The sequence below is a fragment of the Amphibalanus amphitrite genome, unplaced genomic scaffold, assembly GCF_019059575.1.
Source record: "Amphibalanus amphitrite isolate SeventyFive unplaced genomic scaffold, NRLGWU_Aamphi_draft 002089F_arrow, whole genome shotgun sequence".
Lineage (NCBI taxonomy): Eukaryota > Metazoa > Arthropoda > Thecostraca > Balanomorpha > Balanidae > Amphibalanus > Amphibalanus amphitrite.
This window is the reverse complement of record NW_024883582.1, coordinates 47,398-68,475: the sequence shown is the minus strand read 5'-3', so window position 1 is coordinate 68,475 and position 21,078 is coordinate 47,398. Positions and strand designations below refer to the sequence as shown.

General features: G+C 48.7%; 1 protein-coding gene across 1 annotated transcript; it reads left to right on the top strand.

The window, feature by feature from the left end:
• The first annotated feature begins 27 nt into the window (after nucleotides 1-27).
• LOC122376291 lies at nucleotides 28-10,962 on the top strand. Its single transcript, XM_043356088.1, has 9 exons — nucleotides 28-173; nucleotides 622-800; nucleotides 1,376-1,482; nucleotides 1,740-2,084; nucleotides 3,035-3,620; nucleotides 3,994-4,759; nucleotides 5,140-5,261; nucleotides 5,671-5,810; nucleotides 9,282-10,962. The coding sequence occupies exons 1-9, from the start codon at nucleotides 124-126 to the stop codon at nucleotides 9,336-9,338; spliced, it is 2,352 nt and encodes a 783-aa protein (XP_043212023.1). The 5' UTR covers nucleotides 28-123; the 3' UTR covers nucleotides 9,339-10,962.
• Nucleotides 10,963-21,078: the final 10,116 nt, after the last annotated feature.

The window sequence follows — 21,078 nt, the reverse complement described above, 5'->3', positions numbered from 1 at the left end:
TGACCCCGCCTCTGACCGACAGTTCACCAGTTCGCCGGTCAGCTCCTGGTATCTCCCTCTCGCAGTAAACTGGGCACCGGACCAGCGAGGCTACATGTTCAGGATCTCAGGGTGTCTCTGGTGATGGGATCGCCGCCCCGGCTGGCAGCTACGTGGGCCATCGCCGACCTCAGGTTAGGAGAGGGATGTATTGTTGGTGACCTTTGGTGGCCATGGGTTGAGGGTGTGGGACATTGGCGTGGCCTGTGCCCAGTACAACGGGCATTGACCATTGGCGACGCTGCATAGATAAGGTTATACAAGTTTACCTGTTACCTCTTACCAGTTACCGGCTAGGCAGTTCGATAACGGATAATAGTGAAATGTGATGTCAAGACGATCATAACCTATCATGACATGAATTTTTAGCATGACATTACACCTCTGAATAAAAGGTATACGATAGCCTGAAATCGCATGACACTTCAAAACCTGCGTCACATTTCTATGTCATAACATAGCCGGTCACGAGTTAGGGACTGGGGCTTTTTTATTCCAGGGTCCAATCTGGCCCTTCTGACCCCAGATTCCAATCTGACCCTTCTGACCCCAGGGTCCATCCATCCCCCTCCCCTCCCTCAGACGCTACGGCCCGGCCGACGGGAAGTACGTGTTGGAGGGCGGCTCCCGCTGTGGCCGGGCAGAAGGGCTGCATGTGCTGGGAGTCACAGGAGGGCAGGCTGATGTCATTCATACGGCGGTGGAGGAGGCAGCCCAGTGTAGACTTCAGGCGAGGAGAAGACTGGCCAGGAAGCAGGACGGTGCGTGGGGGAGGGGGGGATGGGATGGGATGGGATGGGATGGGATGGGATGGGATGGTAATAGGACGGTGGGTGAAGGGACAGAAGGGAATAGGAATGGGGTGGGATAGGATGGAATGGTGGGGATGGGGTGGTAATAGGACAGTGGGTGAAAGAACAGAAGGGAATAGGAATGGGGTGGGTGCCGTCCCTGACTGGTAGTGGATGGCGCATGTGGATTTGAGTAGCCGCAATAAACAAAAGACTTTTACGGGAAATAGGATGAGAGTTGAGGCTTCTTATTGGACCGTGATGTCGTCCTGGGGTTCAGTGCCTTCTACCAGTCACTATAACCCACATCAAGTCATTGAGTCTTCGGCCATCGGTATCTGAGTATTCTGCATAGATATTGGCTCTTGCATATATTACCTGCACAGCTCTTACCTCTTGCTTGTTCTTGATGACTTGTCTCTCAAATCCAGTCATCATATTGCTTGCTTACAATGCGTCTGTCACTACCCACTAGCTTTGCATTCGTCACTATTCATCACGATGCTTCATTTTCGTCACGTAACGTCACATCACGGCGTCCACAGAGAGTCCGAGCGGCCTGTCACGACGCACCGTGTCACGAAGTTGCAGTCGTGACAGCACCATCACGAGGTCACGGGAGAGCGGACTGTGCCGGCAGTCCAGTCTCCAGGTCAGTTGTTCTGTGTGTTGTATAGACTATGGTGTCATGTGTCTAGATTTGTGACGGCATTGGATCCAATGTGAACTCCGTGGTTATCGTAAGGGCTCGTGCTTTCTTCATGCTTGGCGTTCCTCAAGCCAAACTATGTTCCCACTTTCCATATCCTAACGGGAATGAAAGTTACATGAATCCAGTCACGAGCTCATTCTCTAACCTAATTTTCATAGATTCATTCTCTAACGCGTCTCTTACCTTTATTCCCCCAGTGGAGCGCCTGCTCCTCAGACGACTGCGACCTCTCCGACCCGGCGGCCGTTGCCTCCGGTGACGTCATCACCCGCCCGTGCGGCGACGGCCAATCAGAATTCTCGGCCGGCAGCAGCGGCTCTGACTCCGCCGCCGGCCGCCGCGCGTCCGCCGGATCGGGCGGCGGCTCTGGCTTTGGTAGTGGCGTTTGCGGCCGCTCCGCCTCCGGCTCTGGCTCTGGGATGAGGTCGCCGCGGGCGGTGCGAAGGTGTTCTGCTGATTGCGCATGCGCTGTGAAGATCAGCAGGAGTAGTTTGAGGAGGACTGGTGTTCTGGATGGTGTGGGAGAAGAACCTCGGAATGCGGTGAGTTTTTGGGAGCTTCGATGTGAAGGAAAACGAGATGAGCTGGACATAATTTGGTATCTTTCGCCTTGCAATGTGCATGTCAGATTCGTGGGACCAGGGGCGCGGGAACTTCTTCCAGACTGGGGGGGCTGAACCATCATAGAGATCAACCTAGGGTACCCCCAAATCTAGTTTTCTCATCGGTTTTAGGCCACTTATTTTTCAGACCTTGGCCTTTTCAACGAAAAAAAGGAAAATATTTGCAAAAAAAGTGAGGTATTCCGTCTCAGCTGAGTGAAGAAACTACCGTTTTGGCAACCTGGAATAAAGGTTTAAAGCTGCCAAATGACTTGCCGAGTCAGTAAAATAGGTAGATTTTCACTCACATGCTTTCTTCCTTTGTGACTCACAACCCCTAATTTGGGGAGGATAAGCTGCCCCAACGGTTCCTGGCCTCATGAAAAGTTGTGAGGCACCGCCCCCACGGCCCCAGAGTTGTGAGGGCAAGCTTCCCCCACTGCCCTCTCCCCCGGTTCCCGCGCCTATGTATGAATCTATGAAATTGTGTTGGTAGATTTCCGATCTCGATTCCTCCAGCTGGGGGGCTCAAATACATTACGAGCCCCCCCAGCCGAAAAGTTGGAGGGGCTCAGCCCCCCTAGCCCCCCCCCCCCCCGGTTCCCGCGCCACTGCGTGGGACTCACTGGGCTGTTCTTATGTCGATTGCTGACCAATTGAGCACACATGAAATATACACAAATTACAAGAATGTCCCTAGTAAGTGAACAGATTCAGGCATTCGGCCCTTACTCTATTGTAGCAGATACTTCTTATCTTGTTCAAAGATTTATTTGTAGGTACTCTTTAGTCTTTACTTCTTTTGCATGGTTCGTTTCCCCGTCAGCGACTATTCACCTTTGACCTCATGGTCCTCCGTGCCCTGACCTGACCTGACCTGACCTCCACAGGCCACGCCCATCTCACCACCACCCGGGCCGCGATTCGTCGACCACGTCTATGAAGAACCGGGCGAGAAACCAATCAACGGCGTTGTTACATCGCACCGACCAATTACCATCCAGGACACACCCCATCGGCCAATCAACGCTCCGCACACATCCCATAGCCGGCCAATCACCGATTGCGGCTCATCCGGGCGGCTCGTTCGAACGGTTGCTGAAGTCCATGACCTTGACCCGGCCTTGGGTGGGTACGACCGACCCCGTCCTGCTCTACCAACCACCCCAGGCGCGGGGGCGACAAGATTAAGCCCTGAAGGCATCTCGGAGCATCTGTATGAAGACCCAGGTCCCGCTGAAGGCTGGTATCAAACCCCGAGGCCGTGTAACGTCTGTCAGAAACGCTGCACTGAATCCCGGCAAGCCGATGATGGTTTGTACAAAATACCCGCGTGTCCTTGCGCAAGCTGTGGAGGTCATGGCCAGGCTGCGTCAGGGGTTCTCAAACCGGGCAGTGGAGGGCAGCAGACGTCAGTGGCTCTCAAACCGAGAGTGGATGGGAGCGGGAGGATGCCGGTGATGAACGCGGACACAGGTGAGTTTTCCGTGATAAATTGAACTTGGAATGGGTCCATGGATTCTCCCCGCTTCAGTGCTTACTGCTTGCTTGCTTTATTGATGTTGATCCAGACATGCGTCTATAGAAGAGATGGTACACTTGAATATCAGATAGTACACTGAAATGTCCAGTAAACGTCCGGAATTGCTGCGGCAGTTCGAACAATTGCGGTATTGCTATCCTGCTTTGCGTTGCAGCTATTCGTTCCACAGGTCGTAGCTACCTTTTTATCAGCAGAGGGGCTAGGTATCGATTACATCACGATGCCGTTACTGCATCACATCTTATGCGCTTGTATCATTACCCTCCCACTCTCCCTTTCTGACACCCCTCTACCCCTCTCCCTCAGGTGAAATCGAGATTCCCGCTCCCGGCGATCAGCTCTGCCCCCAGATTCCCTCCGAACAGATTTTGGACACTGGACTCTACTCCCAGCCTACACGACCTGCTTACGCGGTGGTGGATAAATCAAAACGGACCTATCCTCTCCTTCCTGGCCTGGCTCCGCCGCCATTACCTGCTGCTGCGCCGGCAACGGAGCCGAGCTATGCGAACGTGGCGCCACCTGATGGCGGGCCGGCGTACGCCAACTGCGCGCCGGTGAATATAGGTGGCGGTGTTGTCGGGTCGGCGGATATAGGTGGCAGCACTAGTACTTCCTGTCCCCCGCCTCTTTCAAAATCTACGAGTGCCACAAACATAGTAGCAACGAAGGATGACGCTACTTATGTGAATTGCTCCCCGATTCAAGTACAAACAAGCACAAGTGCAACTAACGGAGCAACATACGTCAACTGCTCGCCTGTTTCTCAACCCCATCACCACCATCAACAACCCCTCTACGCCAACGAGCCCACAACATCCCTTCCCCCCAACAACTACCTCCCCATGCGTCCTCCGTGTGGTCCCAACCGCCCCACCCTTGGTGACGATTACCTCGACATGAGTGGTCGACCGGGCCGTCCCGCTATGCGGAGATCCCATTCTGCGGAATGTGGACAAAAGATGGCGCTGAGATCGGCGTCGCTGGGCAGACGTCCGATGCCGAGTCCGAAGCCGGAGAGGCTGAGGCATCTTGTGGTGGCGAGAGGACCGGGACCGGTGATGGAGGGGAGGTGAGTGGAGAGAGAATGGGAGGATGGGGAGAGGGGGAGGTAGGGGTGGGGGTATCGGTGAACGATGAGGGGAGCGGGTAGGACAGTGGACCCTGTTTGAACATTTGGCTTTTATCCTTATCTTGGTTTTTGTTCCTGTGGTAACTGAAGGGTCTTGGATTTTTCTACCTTCCTGATTTTTTTTTATTATTGTCCGTTTTGTGATGCATTAATTTGTTTCATTCATGTCTTGTTTTACGTTGCGCCCGAAAAAGCCACGGAATAAATATAATGTCTTCTATAGTTTTTTATATTGTTGCCTGCAAAACAGCTGGATCCCTTGCCCTTTCAGCCGACCTCAAACCGTCACTGACCACCAGTATCTCCCGCACACTCGACAGATCCTCTACACTCCCGGGTGACTCTTGCTCCGGCGTGACGTCACTGGTGGACAGCCCGGTGACGTCACTGGCGGCAGGATCGACGTCACCGGCCATACCTCCGCTTCAGCTGTCTAGCTCAGGTGAGAGTTACATTAGTTATCGGTGTCTGTTGGCCTAGTAAGGGGTAGGGCTCGAGCCTAGCCAATAATATCTGTATTTGGTCCTGTGGTGCTGCAAATTAAGAATGGCTTTGCTTAGTATCCTAAAACAAGCAATAATGACTAAGCAGCTCGAAAGCAGGGTTTCAGAAGATTTGCCCTATGTCTGAGGGTCGAAATGTCATCTCATGGTCGCAATATAGCCGGTTGTCACAATAAAGATGGGAAACTGAGTCATTGACTGAAATCAAAGCATTCAAACTTGTCAAAACAATCGCCAAAGTAAGGGAACACCTTACGATATTTTGTCGTAAGGGTAAGGTGTTTCCTTACGTTGGCGATTCCATCATTCATCACGCATAACCCATTCACCAACACGATTTATCAACAGAAGCCGGTCTAGATGACAGTCAGAGCCAACTGTCGGCCCGATCAGCAAGCTCTAGTTCGCCGCGGGTGGCGCTGCTGTCGCAGAAGCCCCGCTCTGGTACTGAATACCAGTGTTTGGATCGAGGGCGGCTGTTGGCTCAGGTGAGATCAGGGGTGTCGATTTTTCAAAATGGTTGGGGGTGCTCAACCCCTGCACCGGGTGAAAGATTGCAGCTTTGCCATGGGGCACAACCGTACATACAAGGCATGGTTGGGTATCCTCATAAGGTACCTACTGATAACCCGCGAGTTGCTGGGGGGGGGGGGGGGGGGGCGTTAAACGCCCCCACTTTTTTCGCCGGGCATAGCATAAAAACGGCGCCTGTAAATTTTGGGTACCTGTAGGGAATCGATTGAAGTTTATTGTGACAAAGTTTCAAAAAAATCGGTCGGAAAATTTTTGAAATATCGAGGTTTTAGTGACGTCATGATTTCTGAGTTTTCGACCAAAAACGGCATATGTTCAAAAAATCATATAAAATCACAGAATAGACATACAGACATGCCGTAAACGCTATTAGACTGCCAATACCATGAACAATCAAATGGCTATCTTCGATTATTGATTATCGTTCCGCATTTTCCAAAATCTTGAACTGAATCTTGGCAATTTCTCGTTACTACTTACCGACCATCAAATCATGTAGTTTGTCCTTTGATGGTTTTAGAAGTAGAATAAACTTTAGTAAAAGACATAAAACCGCGTTCATGAGGTTATGATCATTTTCGTCAATTTCGATATCGTGTCAGGGTAATCATCCCATCAAAACATGTAACTTACATTTCTGTTTATATTGTCACTGAAGATGTTCTCACTGTGGAACGAAACCGGTCTGACTTGAATAATGATCATAACCTCATGAACGCGGTTTTATGTCTTTTACTAAAGTTTATTCTACTTACCGACCATGATACATGCATTTCTTAAATTGAACTTTTTGAGCCAAACACGTACACATATGATATAATGAACGTCACCATCGTGTTCTACGCCCCAAATTACCCATAAAACATGTGTCACAGGCTGCGAATATCAGTTTTGATTTTCGGGGATATGTGCCTACCTGGTTGACCTGACCTTGACCCTGACCTATGCTTGACTGACCCCTACATGGAGCTGACACTCTTGTAGGCCTTATATGATGGATTGTGCACCGTTTTGACAGAGTTTATGATGAGAGGCGCCCATTGCGAAGTCCTGAAGTCCATGCTACTGAAAGCCCAATTTCAGGTATTTGACCTGACCTTGACCCGACCTTTGACCTCAAAATTCAACTTTAAAGTACTCATCTGAAGCGTCTCGTCGCGTTCTTTCGTTTGCCGCCTCGTGCGTTTCGCTGCGCCTATTGGTTCTCGAGTTATCAGCTGGGGGCGTTTAACGCCCCCCCCCCCCCCCCAGCAAACGGTGGGTGGCGAAATACCCCAGCAACTGCCGGGATAATCCCGGGATTTCCACTAATATTTCCCAAAGGTTGAACGTTCTTCAGCATCATTCTGCTCGTCCTGGTAGGTACTTGGCTACCTTATTACATAAATATGTCTCCGAAAAAAGTCGTACATTTGCCGGCAGCTGGTTGCAGCCCCGGCACCTCGGTAATAAGGCGACAGTAACCGATGACGGCGATTAGCACCGGTGCAGCAGCCCCTGCGGTCCGCAGGAGTGGATATTGCGCGGAGGGAACGGTAGCTACGAAGCTCTGGCGGTAATCAGACGATCACAATAATCTCTGATAATGACAGGTGGTCGCATTTCGATATTTATGGGTTTACGATTTTCCAGTCAGTGGCGTAGCCAGGTGGGCCCGTGAGGCACATGCCCCCCCCCCCATCAGGTTCAGGGGCCCCTCGGGTTATTCGGGCCTGAGGGGCCCTGCGGCGCCAATTGGCCGCTGAGGGTCCACGTTGGCCATATTTGGACTAAGTAGGGCCCCACAGGGCTCGTAAGAACACCTCATGGGCCCACAAGTACCAACATTAAGATCTCCATAAGGGCCCCAAGCCAGCCTCTGAGGCCCACTTGCCGGCCTCTGGGGGTCCTAACCGGCCTATAGGGGGCCAGCTCTAGGAGCTGCACACCCGCCTGTAATGGCCCCACACCCATTTCTCTGAGGGCCCCTATAACGGCGACTGTGAGGGCCCTCACCGGCGCCCCTGAGCGCCACACCGGCGTCTCTAAGGGCCACACACCCCTAACTCTGAGGCCCTACACCAATGGCTTTAAAAACCCTACATGGGCGGTTCTGAGGGCCCTTGTCAGTTACCAGCGACCCTGACGATCCCACACAGGTGATTCGGAGGATCCCAGCGGCGTCTGAGCGCACCATACCAGTCTCTGAGAACCCCACAAGGCTCCTGAAGGCACCGGTGACCTCTTAATATCTTCTTGTCGGCCTATGAAGGGTCCGTTCCGTAACAGCAGTTCTGAGGGCCCCACGCGCGCCTGTGATGGCCCTAAACCAGTGTCTCTGAGAGCCCCCACAACGGTGCCTGTGAGGGCCGTCACCGGCGACTGTGAACCCTCCACACCGGCGGCTCCGAGGGCCCCACATTGCCATATCTAAGGGCCCCACACTAGTGCCTCTTAAGGCCCTATATCGGCGGCTCTGGGGCCCAACATCGTAGCTTCTAAAGGCCCCACAAGTGCGCATGTGACGGCCACCCACCGGTGACATTTGAAGGCCCCACACCGGCTACTTTGAGGGCCCCATCGGCGCTGAGTCCGTGCCGGTCTCTAAAGACGACCCCACAGGGTTTCTTAAGGTACCACCGGCCTTTGATGGCCCTTTGTCGGCCTCTGAGGGCCCGTCGCCGGTCTCTGGAGCCCCCTGCCGGCTTGTAAAGGGTACGCGCCAGCAGCTCTAAGGGTCCGACATCCGTGTACGACGGACCCACACCAGTGTCTTTGCAACTTACCGTTTTTTTCGCCCTTCTTCTTAAAACTAACTTTTCTTTTCTTTACATCTTTATTTCATGCATTGCAAGTTGTGTAATTGTTTTAGTTTTAGTAGTGAAAGACTGCAGAACCAATTATTTTCTTCAGCAGAGTTAGTGGGAGTTATTGAGGGACAAAATCATTGGGGGTGCTAACTGGAACATTCGGGGGTGCCCGGAAAACCATTGGGGGTGCTCATTTGAGCATTGGGGGTGCTGCAGCACCCCCAAAGGTATACAAATCGACACCCATGGGTGAGATATCGAGCTTCTGTTACAAATAAAGCTTTTGTTTCCTGGCCACGTCTGCGAATTGTAACACGAGGCTGATCTGTGTAAGCTGAGGGCCTTTGATTCTAACTTTGTCTAAGTTTTTCATGGGATCCTTTGCACTGACATTAACCTGAACATCATGGTCAATCTAATGTGTGGACATACATGCCGTTGATTTGAACCTGTGACCTGTATTTTTATTGTACCTCATGGCAGTCACAGATATATGCAGCGATGATCTCCTCCTAATCCACCATTGACTGAAGGAAGGTGTTTTCCGCGCCTGTACTATGTAATAAGCCACTGTGATAATCGAGCCTGTCGTCTGGAAGGCTCTTGTGAGTGTGACACGGGTTATTCTTTTCACAGATGTCTGAACCAGGCCCGGAAGGAAGGTCAAGTCGGGGCTGCTCGGTGGACATCTGAACCTCCCCGGTGACCTGACCTGTGACCTCAGCTGAGCTTGCCGGTGACCTTAGCTAACCTTATCTGACCTAATTTGATCTAATGTGAACGTCACGGCCTACCGAACGGGGGTGTGGACTGACCTATCACGGAGCCCGTATGACGTCACATCCGTAAGATCGTGGTCCGTAAGATGCCGCATACGACCTGCGGTATGTGTGACCCTACCTGACCAGTAGTGTCAATGCCAGGACATATATGACCTACGGTATACCTGTCGACTGTCAGCATCAAGTCTCATATGAGTTACTGTGAGAACTTGTGGGCTTGTGGTTCACGCAGTATTGATCTGCGTTATGGCATGGACTTAGGTACCTACCCAGTACCCACGGAGAAAACACACGAACGATGATCGCTGAGTGGTAAAGTGGTTTGCAACGAGAAATGAGCGAGACGCGTAAAAAGAACTTGATGACCGAGATCTCTTACGGATATTGTTATGAAATGGTAAGCGTTCTATGTATTTTGTGCGCAACTCTCGTTTCTTTTCGACGGTTTTCGTGTTTGCTTACTACGGAATTTAGTAAGCTGTACGCCAACTTCCTTTTATATGCCACTTTATGTAAGCCCTCATCTAAATTAACTTTGTTCCAGAAGAGCATAGCACCATCATCTCATTCTCCAGTCATGCAAGTGCCGGATAAATTCTCTCATTTGTTTTGAGGAGCTTATCTTGCTGCCCGCCTTTGTTGCGGTTGGAAAGCCTGGATGCTAGTGTTCACTGTCATTTGGTGCTGGTCAACTATTGTCGCGTTTTTGGACAATTCCTGCGCAAGCAAATGACCAACGGTTTTGCACTTTTGATACATTTTGATATGCCATTTAATGATACGAGAGAGTGGAAATCTTGAAATGCGTAGAACGGTTGACTTCGTAGAACGGTAGAACCGTTGACTGTGTGTGTTGTTTTTGTTTCACCTCATCGCTGAAATGATGAGCTATGCTTCGTGCCATTTATTTTCATACCAATCATTGATGACAGTCCTTGCTAAACATGCACTACGTTCCACTCATACATGGCTATATATATTGCAGAGCCGTTGTCATGACAACCTGTCTTGTTTGCTGACGTCATCAACATGCCGGCCATATGTATAGCACAGACATGAATTTACCGCCATTTTTTTCGGGTCTCATTGACCCCGTGACTGTGTGACATGTGACCCGTGACGCCAGAGCCGTGACGCGTGACATGTGATGTATGAACTCCACTGCCAGGCTGGATCACACCGGCAGCCATTTCCAAACAAATCCAACACGCATCTGCATCCTCCAGCACGCAACAGACCTACTAATGGTGATATGTGAACCGAGCTTCAGCCCCAGTACGCTTTTTGTTGTTGGTCTCGCGATGGTATGTGTTTTGATACTTTTGATAGCAACACTGTACATGAGATTTGCCAAGATCCTGCTTGTAAAGTTGATATTGCGGTATGGTAATAAATGTAACCTAAATAGTTGAGATTGTCATGTGTAATGGTGCTCGTAGCAGCTCGTGTGACATGATCGCTGTAATAGAGGGTAATTGTCGATGTGTTTCTCATCTGATTTCACCTTAGTTATCTCGTAGAACTATCTAACATGGCTTGTGGATAGCGGCGAATGGCGATTTGCTCATGTTTTCATACTCATACAGTCTGACGTTTTTCCTACAGTGCACTGTACTTCACTGCAGTGAAGAGTTTCCTACAGTGAAGTGTGTGCTAGGGATAGAACTAGTATGTTCAACAGAGATTATTTTCTTCATGTTTCGTGTTCGCAGAATACATTTGGGTTGCCTTGTCACCTTTATAGATCGCTAAATAGGTATTCGAATCCTTCTATTGTACGCAGCTAGGTATTCAGAAGTAATGTGCATTGCATTTTCTTTCGACACATGGCGTTTTGGGTTCACTATAGACGCTTAAATTATTTATTTCTTCTGTTTCGGCGTTTGACTGCACATGATTGTTATGACATTGCGAAATACGTGGCGGCTGACCTCGATACCGTCTGCAAGATTGTGTCGGAACGCCGGACGGATAAGCCTACTGACGTCACGTGGGCTTTTTATGACGTCATTAGTCTAATCTAATGTCAACAGTAAACTTGTCGGCGTTATTCCACCCCAGCTTTTGCTGCTGTTGTTACCTGTAGCTCCTGTCTGTGTGTCTGTCTGTTCTTGATGTTGCTGTAGGTATGTACCTAATATCGCGGAAGGGAGGTCATACCAATATGGCTGCCGCTTTCCACAGTAATGCGGAAAAGGTATCCCTCCCCAGCCGGTGAGGTCGCTATAGCGTTTGTACTTTTGTACTGCAGCTGCAAATGAGGTGTCAAAATACACAGAAAGCCATCTGATTAGTGTGTTATCGTTATATGTACGTCTATACGAAACACGAGGCTTGCAGATGTGTGTTTTGGTTCCGATAGTGAATGGTCGTTGCCCAGCGACCTGTGATTTCCCGGCTCTTAGAGACGTGTAAGTTGTATTGGAACATTCATTAAGGTCATGACAACTTATTGACAACCCTGAAAAATGAAAATGGGATAGACCGATAGAATAACAAGATCAGGGTACAAAATCAAGATCCCAGGGCGTGTTTTGACATGATTTCTATTTTTCTACACCTTTTTACGCCCCATTTAGGCGGAAGTGCACACATTTCAGTATCAGTGCAGGTGATTTCGACGGTTCGGCATAGTGCGTTATGTATTGAATCGCGGCACGATATTCGTCATTATCTTTCTAGTTGAGGTTTATTTGCCATTGGGTCTACAGTGCAGGGATATTTCTATCTCGCACTCCTCTGAGATGCAAAGATAAGAATTTGTTGTATCTGCATCCCTCTGAGATGCAAAGATAAGGTCTCGAGGGTTCATAGCGAAAAATCAAGAGTTCATGTGATGATGGGTCAATAACCGAACGACATTTTTAATGGTTGTTTATGGATGAAACTTATGAAATAAGAACATACTAGGGGAGAGCGGGGAGAGTTGTATCATGTCCAAGTTGTATCAGGGCGAATTGTGCGAAACTTATCCAATTGATGGCGCTCATGACACGACCAGCCGACGAGGTTTTCCGGGCGCCATCTTTCCCTGTTCTGTCGTGTGGCTGGGTGGACGCGTCTCGAGGTGAGAGCCGATTTTATGTTTTTTTAATGTCATTCTAAAAAAATTAGTTGCAAGGAAATGTGTGTTTTGGACATTTAGATGTGCACGAATTTGAAAGATCTCCGTAGCGGTGGTGAGGGTAGGTTCTAAGGCTGCGTGAGTGAAAATGGATTTCTCCAGCTATCCGCTGTTTTTTAGCACGAGGATGTTTTTCCAAGATGGCGGCGAGGTACATGTTGTATCAGAGCCGGGTGGGGTATGTTGTAACATGTATGTATGTATGGGTAGGTATGTTGCTTTTGATCGCGAAAGCTAAGCCCTGGCTCGCGTTTGTAGGTAGCTAGTCAATACTCGTTCCATTTTGGCACAATGTGTTGGCTTCTTTGCTCTTAACGGGCCACTTTTGCGTCTAGTCTGTTGATGTTTCGTTCGTTTCGATGTTTCGTTCGGATTGCATTAACCTAAGTTTGGTCTAATAAAAGTGAAGACTTTGAGCATATACATTGTATCAACCCCATTTAATGTTGTTGTTATGCTCAAAACCAGTAGCAAGCACACTCCCTGAAACGTGAAATACCTAGTGATACAAATTACCCCACCATGTGATACAACTCACCCAAGCAATGGGGCAAGTTGTATCAAAAACATTGTTCTATTCGGCAGATCGTAGAAGAAAAACTGGTAGAGGTAGAGGAAAAGTTACTTTGCACAAAAAAGCAGAAGAATCAGGGAAGGAGATAGTATGGAAATAATGAGTTTATCACGGATAGTTGCGAGGTTATGGGTCTCGGAGTAAAAACTGATACAACCCACCCCACTCTCCCCTACTCTGAATCTATTTTTATATAGATGAATGCATTCAAATATAATATTCTATTAACTAAGAATAAACCTCAACATAGAAAGATATAGGATTCCTCATGGCTCACTCGTGGAAGATCGGATATCTTTTCCTCGCGTGTTACAGAAAAACCTCGCTCCTTCGTCGCTCGGTTTTTCAGTAACCCGCTTGGAAAGATATCCTTATCTTCCACTCGGAGCCATGAAGAATCCTCTATGTGTACCCCACTCCGTCATAGTGCAGTTAAAAGTGGCCCGGGTTCAGACATATTAGACTTAGTGCAAATAATTAGTCAGGTTACGTAATTCAATTTCGACATAGGTACGACATGTGCTAACGGCAATGTTCAAATAAATCCAGCACGGTATAAATAAGCGATTATGTAAACAAGTCTCACCTTCTTACGCAACGTTAGCCCACAGCAAAGCTCTGGAGCTAACAATGAATTTGGGATGTCACGTGAATGTGAAATGCGCGACACCTTTTTACGGCCAAATATAGAACTAGTGCACCCAGTTCAGTAATAGTGCAACCGATTTCGACAGTTCGGCATAGCGCACCTCTAGTTCGGCCAAGTGCATGCTATTCGGTAACAGTGCACATGTTTCAAAAGAAGAGCAATCATGATTTAGAAGATGGTGCGTTCAAATTCAGTGAGCCGTAGGTTCAATTTCGTCATAGTGCAAGGTTTCGTCACGTGGCCTGACAGTCGGCGTCCAGTAAAGCAATTTAGGCGATGTTCAAGCGAATTCGCTGCTGGATTGGGAAAATATTTTTGAAAGCCCCTATCTGTCTGTCAAGAGTAGCGTGAATCTTGGTCAAAGACCTGCTCAGATGCAGTTTCAGCTCTCAGGAATTAACTTATCATTAGTCTCGCTCTAAGAACTCGGGGGCACAGTCATTTGGCGGTCACGTGGCATTCAGGGCCTCTAAATCGGGTGGATAACTTCGTTACTGGTTCAAAAAGATCAGAAATGCTATGGATTCTTGTTATCGCCCTTCAGCAGCATGGCGAATTTGATTGAGCAAAGCCGAAAAAAATATTGCTCATGCCGAACATACGAGCACCCGACGAATTATGTGTACTATGTCTTATATGATTGAAGCTAAGGCAGCCAGATGAAACATTAAATACCCTCTTCCTTTTGCATCCAGAGCAGTGCAACTGGCACTTGACTTTTTTGCGTTCCTGACTGACTACGAGTGTCATTGGAGGCTCAGGTAGCGTGAAATGTCAAATAAAAATTCTTATTACTTATCTATGCAATGCCGGTCTTACCGCACAGTGCCTAAATTACATGCGGCACCCCGAAATTGAAACGATCTGACGAATAATGTGCGATATGTCTAATATGCCTGAACCTGGGCCACTTTAACCTGCACTATGACAAAATGGCTGCAATATGACGAATGTCGCGCCGCGATTCAATATATGAATGCAACTATGCCGTACTGTCGAAATCGCCTGCACTATTTCTGAAATGTGTGCACTGCCGCCTGAATTGGGCGTTTTCATTAGATTCATTAAAATTTCATTAACCCGCGAGTTGCTGGGGGGGGGGGGGCGTTAAACGCCCCCACTTTTTTCGCCGGGCCATAGCATAAAAACGGCGCGCCGCAGGCGCGCCAAATTTTGGGTACCTGTAGGGAATTGATTGACGTTTATTGTGACAAAGTTTCAAAAAAATCGGTCGAAAATTTTTTGAAATATCGAGGTTTTAGTGACGTCATGATTTCTGAGTTTTCGACCAAAAACGGCATATGTTCAAAAAATCATATAAAATCACAGAATAGACATACAGTCATGCCGTAAACGCCATTAGACTGCCAATACCATGATCAATCAAATGGCTATCTTCGATTATTGATTATCGTTCCGCATTTTCCATAATCTTGAACTGAATCTTAGCAATTTTTCGTGACTACTTCACGACCATGATACATGAAATTCTTAAATTGAACTTTTTGAGCCAAACACGTACACATATGATAAAATGAATGTCACCATCGTGTTCTACGCCCCAAATTACCTATAAAACATGTGTCACAGGCTGCGAATATCAGTTTTGATTTTCGGGGATATGTGCCTACCCGGTTGACCTGACCTTGACCCTGACCTATGCTTGACTGACCCCTACATGGAGCTGACACTCTTGTAGGCCTTATAAGATGGATTGTGCACCGTTTTGACAGAGTTTATGGCGAGAGGCGCCCATTGCGAAGTCCTGAAGTCCATGCTACTGAAAGCCCGATTTCAGGTGTTTGACCTGACCTTGACCCGACCTGTGACCTCAAAATTCAACTTTGAAGTACTCATCTGAAGCGTCTCGTCGCGCTCTTTCGTTTGCCGCCTCGTGCGTTTCGCTGCGCCTATTGGTTCTCGAGTTATCGGCTGGGGGCGTTTAACGCCCCCCCCCCAGCAAACGGTGGGTGGCGAAATACCCCAGCAACTGCCGGGTTAATATCATTAGCAGTAAAATTTAAAAAAATCAGTAAAATTTCATTAGCAGCTTGTTTGAACGGCACCACGCTACACTTGATGAACACCAAGAGCGTTGTCAAAAATATTTTATAGATGGGGCACCGAATTCACTTGAAGGTTAACTAGGTACGCCGGTATACCAATGCTTTGCGGTACGCCGAATACCAATGCGTATGACGAAGCAATGCACTCTGGCGAAACTGAAATCGTAACTACTGAAAATGAATGCATTGCCTTTTAAATTGCTTGCACTGTTTCGGAACTGTGTGCACTATTACTGAATTTCATGCACCCGGCCGAAGTAGCGGTGCACTATGCCGAACTGTCGAAATGGTTGCACTATTTCTGAACTGTGTGCACTATTTCTATATTTGGCCGTAAAAAGGTGTAATCGGTCAGTCCGAGTCGGGCAGGGCGGACAATTCTGACCGGAGTCTGAGTCGGAGTTGATTTTTTGAAGCCGGTGTCGGAGTCGGGGTCGCCCTCGCCGAAAAGTCATCGACTCCGCAGCCCCATATTTCTCAGAATCCCCTCCCCTGTGCTATTGTCGCTCATCGCTGGCAACTGCGTCGTCTGTTGATAGGAGATATCGCTTATCGCAGTGACGCCATCGGCTCTACAAAGCATGATGATTCAGCATTGAGGTGGCTTGCAACAGTTTGTACATGAATTACATATTATTTGTAGCACTGTTTACAAGTTGGAACTGATCTAAAGTAAAAACACAAGCAATAGCCAAATGGTAAATACAAAATATCAGTTGTGTCTAAACATTCCATGAAAATTATACGTTAGTAACTGCAAGGCGCCATTTTGCGAAGACCAGTAGGTACTATCTGTGATCTCCCACCTCTAGTCTCGTGACCGATAGCAGTTTTCAGCTCTGATAGTGTATGAAGTAAACCTGTCAGAGAGGGAGCTCAGCGACGACTGGTAGGACGTGTGTGGTGACTAGATTGGAGCTGAGGACAAGAAAAGTGGTTGACCCAAGAGAGGAAAAAGGTGCGAATTTTGATTTCCACTTATTATAGTGATAAAGAGACCATCTTATAAAGGACCCGTGAAATGACCAGGGATGATGTTGACTAAAAACCGTCAAAAGTGAAGTACCTAAATAAGACTTATAACTAAAGACGAGTTGAGAGAAAACAGACTTTCGGGCACCTATACACTGTTCCGCTGGTGGATCAGATCGGACTGATGTCTCCAACTCGAGCGGCCAGATTTCGGTGACGTAATCCGTAACCGAGCTGCCCGACCTCCACCGCCTGCGGGTGGGACCCGACCGCGACGGAGCACACCGATGTCTGACCCAGGGAGGACGGCCCGTGGTGGCAGCGGTGAGGGGACGGCTACACCGCAGCACTCAGACGGAGCTCGGCTGATGGCAGCCTGCGGAGAGCACATCGATCTGGTGGTGGATGCCTGGTTTGATAGCTCTAATACAAGGGACGAGCAGTTACTACACACGCTGATGACCAGCAGACACACCAATGCCCAAGCATTAATGGATCGTCCATTGGAGCGTGTACTACTGATCACTCGCGATAACTGTCTATGCTCCCCGTTCAACAGTGTTGTGGTAACGAACAGAACTGTGTCCGGTAGCGTCGCAGAGGTGATGAACAGTTTAGTTTCACCACAGACAGGCCAGTCCACATCTGACCTGGACATCATGTATGAGCTGGGTCCGGTGGACTGGGTGCTTCCCGATACTGCCAACAGCAGGTCAGCGGAGCATACCACTACAGGAGCGGCACCAATAGCCGATCACGGGGGTCCGGACAGCGACCCGCCTCCTCGCCTGGTGATCACCGAGACAGAGAATCCCGGCTTCGTGCTGCTGCTGCAGGAGCGCAGAGACGACTGCCCTCACCAGGAAAGACTAATTTTCAATGCTGAGGATGTCAGAAAAGTATTTAACGACCTTAAAAAACTGGGGCTGAAACCAAACCACACAGCAAAAGGTGTCAGCGGACCTGCCATATCCCATTCAAACAATGCAGCAACAACATTAGATGTTGTGGACTATGACCATGTTCCCTGTCTGCACGTTGCAGCATGGTTCATCTCTGACGAGTTTTTCACTCGTCACCGCCAGCACAACTGGCCACCAGAAGCCGCCATGGACAACATAAGACAGTTCGGCCTACACCTGGTGCCGGTGGGTGCCCCAGGGAGCAGCACTGAAAGGTTTGAGTTCAGAATATCCTTCTCCAGAGCCGAGCTGATACTGGCCTTCTTACTAAGTGATCGACAAAGGCATGCCGTTATCGCCTTCAAAGGCTGCAGGACAGAGGTACCAAATGGTAAAACGATAAAATCATACTATGTCAAGACGGCGCTCTTGTGGCTGTCCGAGCAAACACCAAAGGATGACTGGACAACCGTCTTTTGGATTGTCATCAAACTGCTGGACTTTCTAGAAGAAGCTGTGGACACAGGAAACCTTCCATGCTACTTCTGGAGTCAGGTGAACCTACTTCGGTTTACCAGTCGGGGAGAGCGGAAGGTTATGAAAAGGGCTCTTCAAGACATGAAAAGAAACCTGATGACCCTTCTGGCACGTCAGTCGTGTGTCTATGGGCCTCAACTGCAGGAGATTCTGACGCAGACGACCACGCAGCTGACGGAGCGCCAGGTGCGTGCCTGTCTGGCTCGACGGTTTATCAGAATAGGCATATGTTCTGCATTTTATTATCATCTGCGTTTGTCAACTGCACGTGAGGTAGAACTCATGCTGTCTGCGATGGTACATTCACAGCAGTTTACGTCATCGACTGTGGCCAAAATGCTCCTAACCTTCAGTCACCGCCACACGCTGCAGGTCCACCTGTACCAGGCGCTGACCGTCGCCCCAGCGGACGTGACCTTGCAGGCCCACCTCACCTCCATGGGCCCTGGTTTCGTGTGGGACGCGGCTCCTCTGTTGGGTCTTCTCACTAAAGATGACCTGCGTTTCTTACTGGGGGATCCTGACGCGGTGCGAGCCTGGCTGAGACGTCAGCACCAGCTGCCGGAAACAGAGCGGCCTGCTGGTCTGCCCACTGACCTGAGGTCACCGCGTGACCTCTGTGACCTGCTGCTCAACATCCCACTGCTGAGCCGGGCACTCAGGGAGAGTGTGCCGGACAAGTGGGAGGACTATCCAAGAGTCATCATGAACCTCATGGAAAAGTATTCGAACTATGAGCTGAAGTCATATGAACCTTGTCATGAAAAGTTTCTGAGCATCGCTTTAAAGTGGAAGAACCTGGCGTATAAGTTACACACCAAGCTCGGTATGAACCGCCAGACGGCTCTGGGGACGGCCTGCCGTGTCGGAGTGAAGATGCGGCGGCTCTTGGACGACCCGGAGACGGCCAGAGAGTACGAGAGGCGCAGACGCCGCTTCCCGGACCCTTGGGGCGTGCTGCCCTTTTGGGTTCGTAGTCTACCCTGATGTGTGGACGGGAGAGGTGGTGTTATGCCACTCTGATGTGTGGACGGGAGTGGTGGTTTTATGCCACTCTGAGGTGTGGAGGGGAGAAGTGGTGTTATGCCACTCTGATGTGTGGACAGGAGAGGTGGTGTTATGCCACTCAGATGTGTGTTCGGGAGAGGTGGTGCCACTTTGATGTGTGGACGGGAGAGGTGGTGTTATGCCACTCTGAGGTGTGGACGGGAGAGGTGCAGTATTATGTCACACTGAGGTGTGGACGGGAGAGGTTGATTCATGCCACTCTGAGGTGTGGACGGGAGAGGTGGTGTTATGTCACTCTGAGGTGTGGACGGGAGAGGTGGTGTTATGTCACTCTGAGGTGTGGACGGGAGAGGTGGTGTTATGTCACTCTGAGGTGTGGACGGGAGAGGTGGTGTTATGTCACTCTGATTTGTGGACGGGAGAGGTGGTGTTATGCCACTCTGAGGTGTAGATAGGAGATATTTAGTGTTACCCTGATCTGCTGATCTACGATCATCAGACTTGCTCTGCTCGAAGGGTAACTGGAAAGTGTTGCTGTTGTCCATGGCACTGCTGCTGCACCAGAACGACATGTAGCTATTAATTCCGATTTACGATTTGATTTGCTTATCATAAAAAAAACTTATGTTTTTTTGTCAGGCAAGTTTTGTGTTTGTTGCGAGAAATCAGTTCCACTTCAAGACTTTTTTGTTATAAGCAAGTTGTAATTAATTATTTATTATGCACATTAAGTTGTCTGAATGTCTGATGTCATGTGTTCTACTAACACAAGCCCAATATTATAGGCTCTTTCTCTTACGTATTATATTGGAGACGTACTGATGAGTATGTTGTTTATTGCTTGGTTAAACTATTTTATCAAATATATACTGCGTGTGCAGCATCAAATGCCTACCGACTTTCACCATACTCATGAAAGGAGAACGAAAGAAGTGTTTTTGTGTGCAGTAGACACTAGATAAGGATGCCGTGGGATAAACAAAGAGAAGGATGACGCGAGTTGCTATAGACATTACACAAAAACCTGAATAAAATATTGCTTAGGTACAGCTGACTGGGAGGAAAAATAAAATGTTATTCGAAAGGAAGAAAGGGCCACAAGAAGCCATGTATGGAATGAGACAAGTGTAGGGAGAGTAAAGAAGACATTGGAAGATATATTGAGTTTCTGTGGTTCAGAGGCGGAGTTCTTTGCTTTTAAAATGCTACGTTTATAGGGTCCGACTCCACATTGAGACTTTGGCCACGAACTTTCCTTTATGTGTGTAGCTGCAGAATGCACAGGGTAACTAAAGCATATAAACATATATTGTGACCCCCCCCCCCCAAAAAAAAAAAAATATGGCACCGGGCCCAAATGCAAGGATTTATGGCGGCTCGTAAGTAGCAAAAACCAAGTACATTATGTCTGCAAGGGTGCTTCGGAACACCGAACGGATAACCTGTGTTTACGTCACGCGGGCTTTTCATGACGTCGTTAACCTATATTAATGTCAAATGGAATCGTATAACTGTTGTTCTCACTCATGCTTCTGCTGGTGTTGGTATCTGTAGGTTCTGTCTGTCTCTCTGTTTGTCTGTCTGTTTGTCTGTCTGTTTGTCTGTCTGTCTATGTGTCTGTCTGTTCTTGATGTTACTGTACCTAATATTGCTGGAGAGAGGTCATACCAATATGGCTGCCGCTCTCCACCGGTGCCTGATGCGAAAAAGTGGAGCCTTTAAAGGTAGTATGCCAGCTTTCCTGGACCGTATGGAGTTAATGGCCCAGATAAGGAGAACCGGATTTTTATAACTTATCCATACCTTCAAAACTCATGGA

Coding starts and splice junctions, on each gene's coding strand:
- LOC122376291 (XM_043356088.1), top strand. CDS start 124: ATGGGATCGCCGCCCCGGCTGGCAGCTACGTGGGCCATCGCCGACCTC. Junction 1,483..1,739: donor GCCGGCAGTCCAGTCTCCAG/GTCAGTTGTTCT, acceptor TTATTCCCCCAG/TGGAGCGCCTGCTCCTCAGA. Junction 5,811..9,281: donor GAGGGCGGCTGTTGGCTCAG/GTGAGATCAGGG, acceptor TTCTTTTCACAG/ATGTCTGAACCAGGCCCGGA.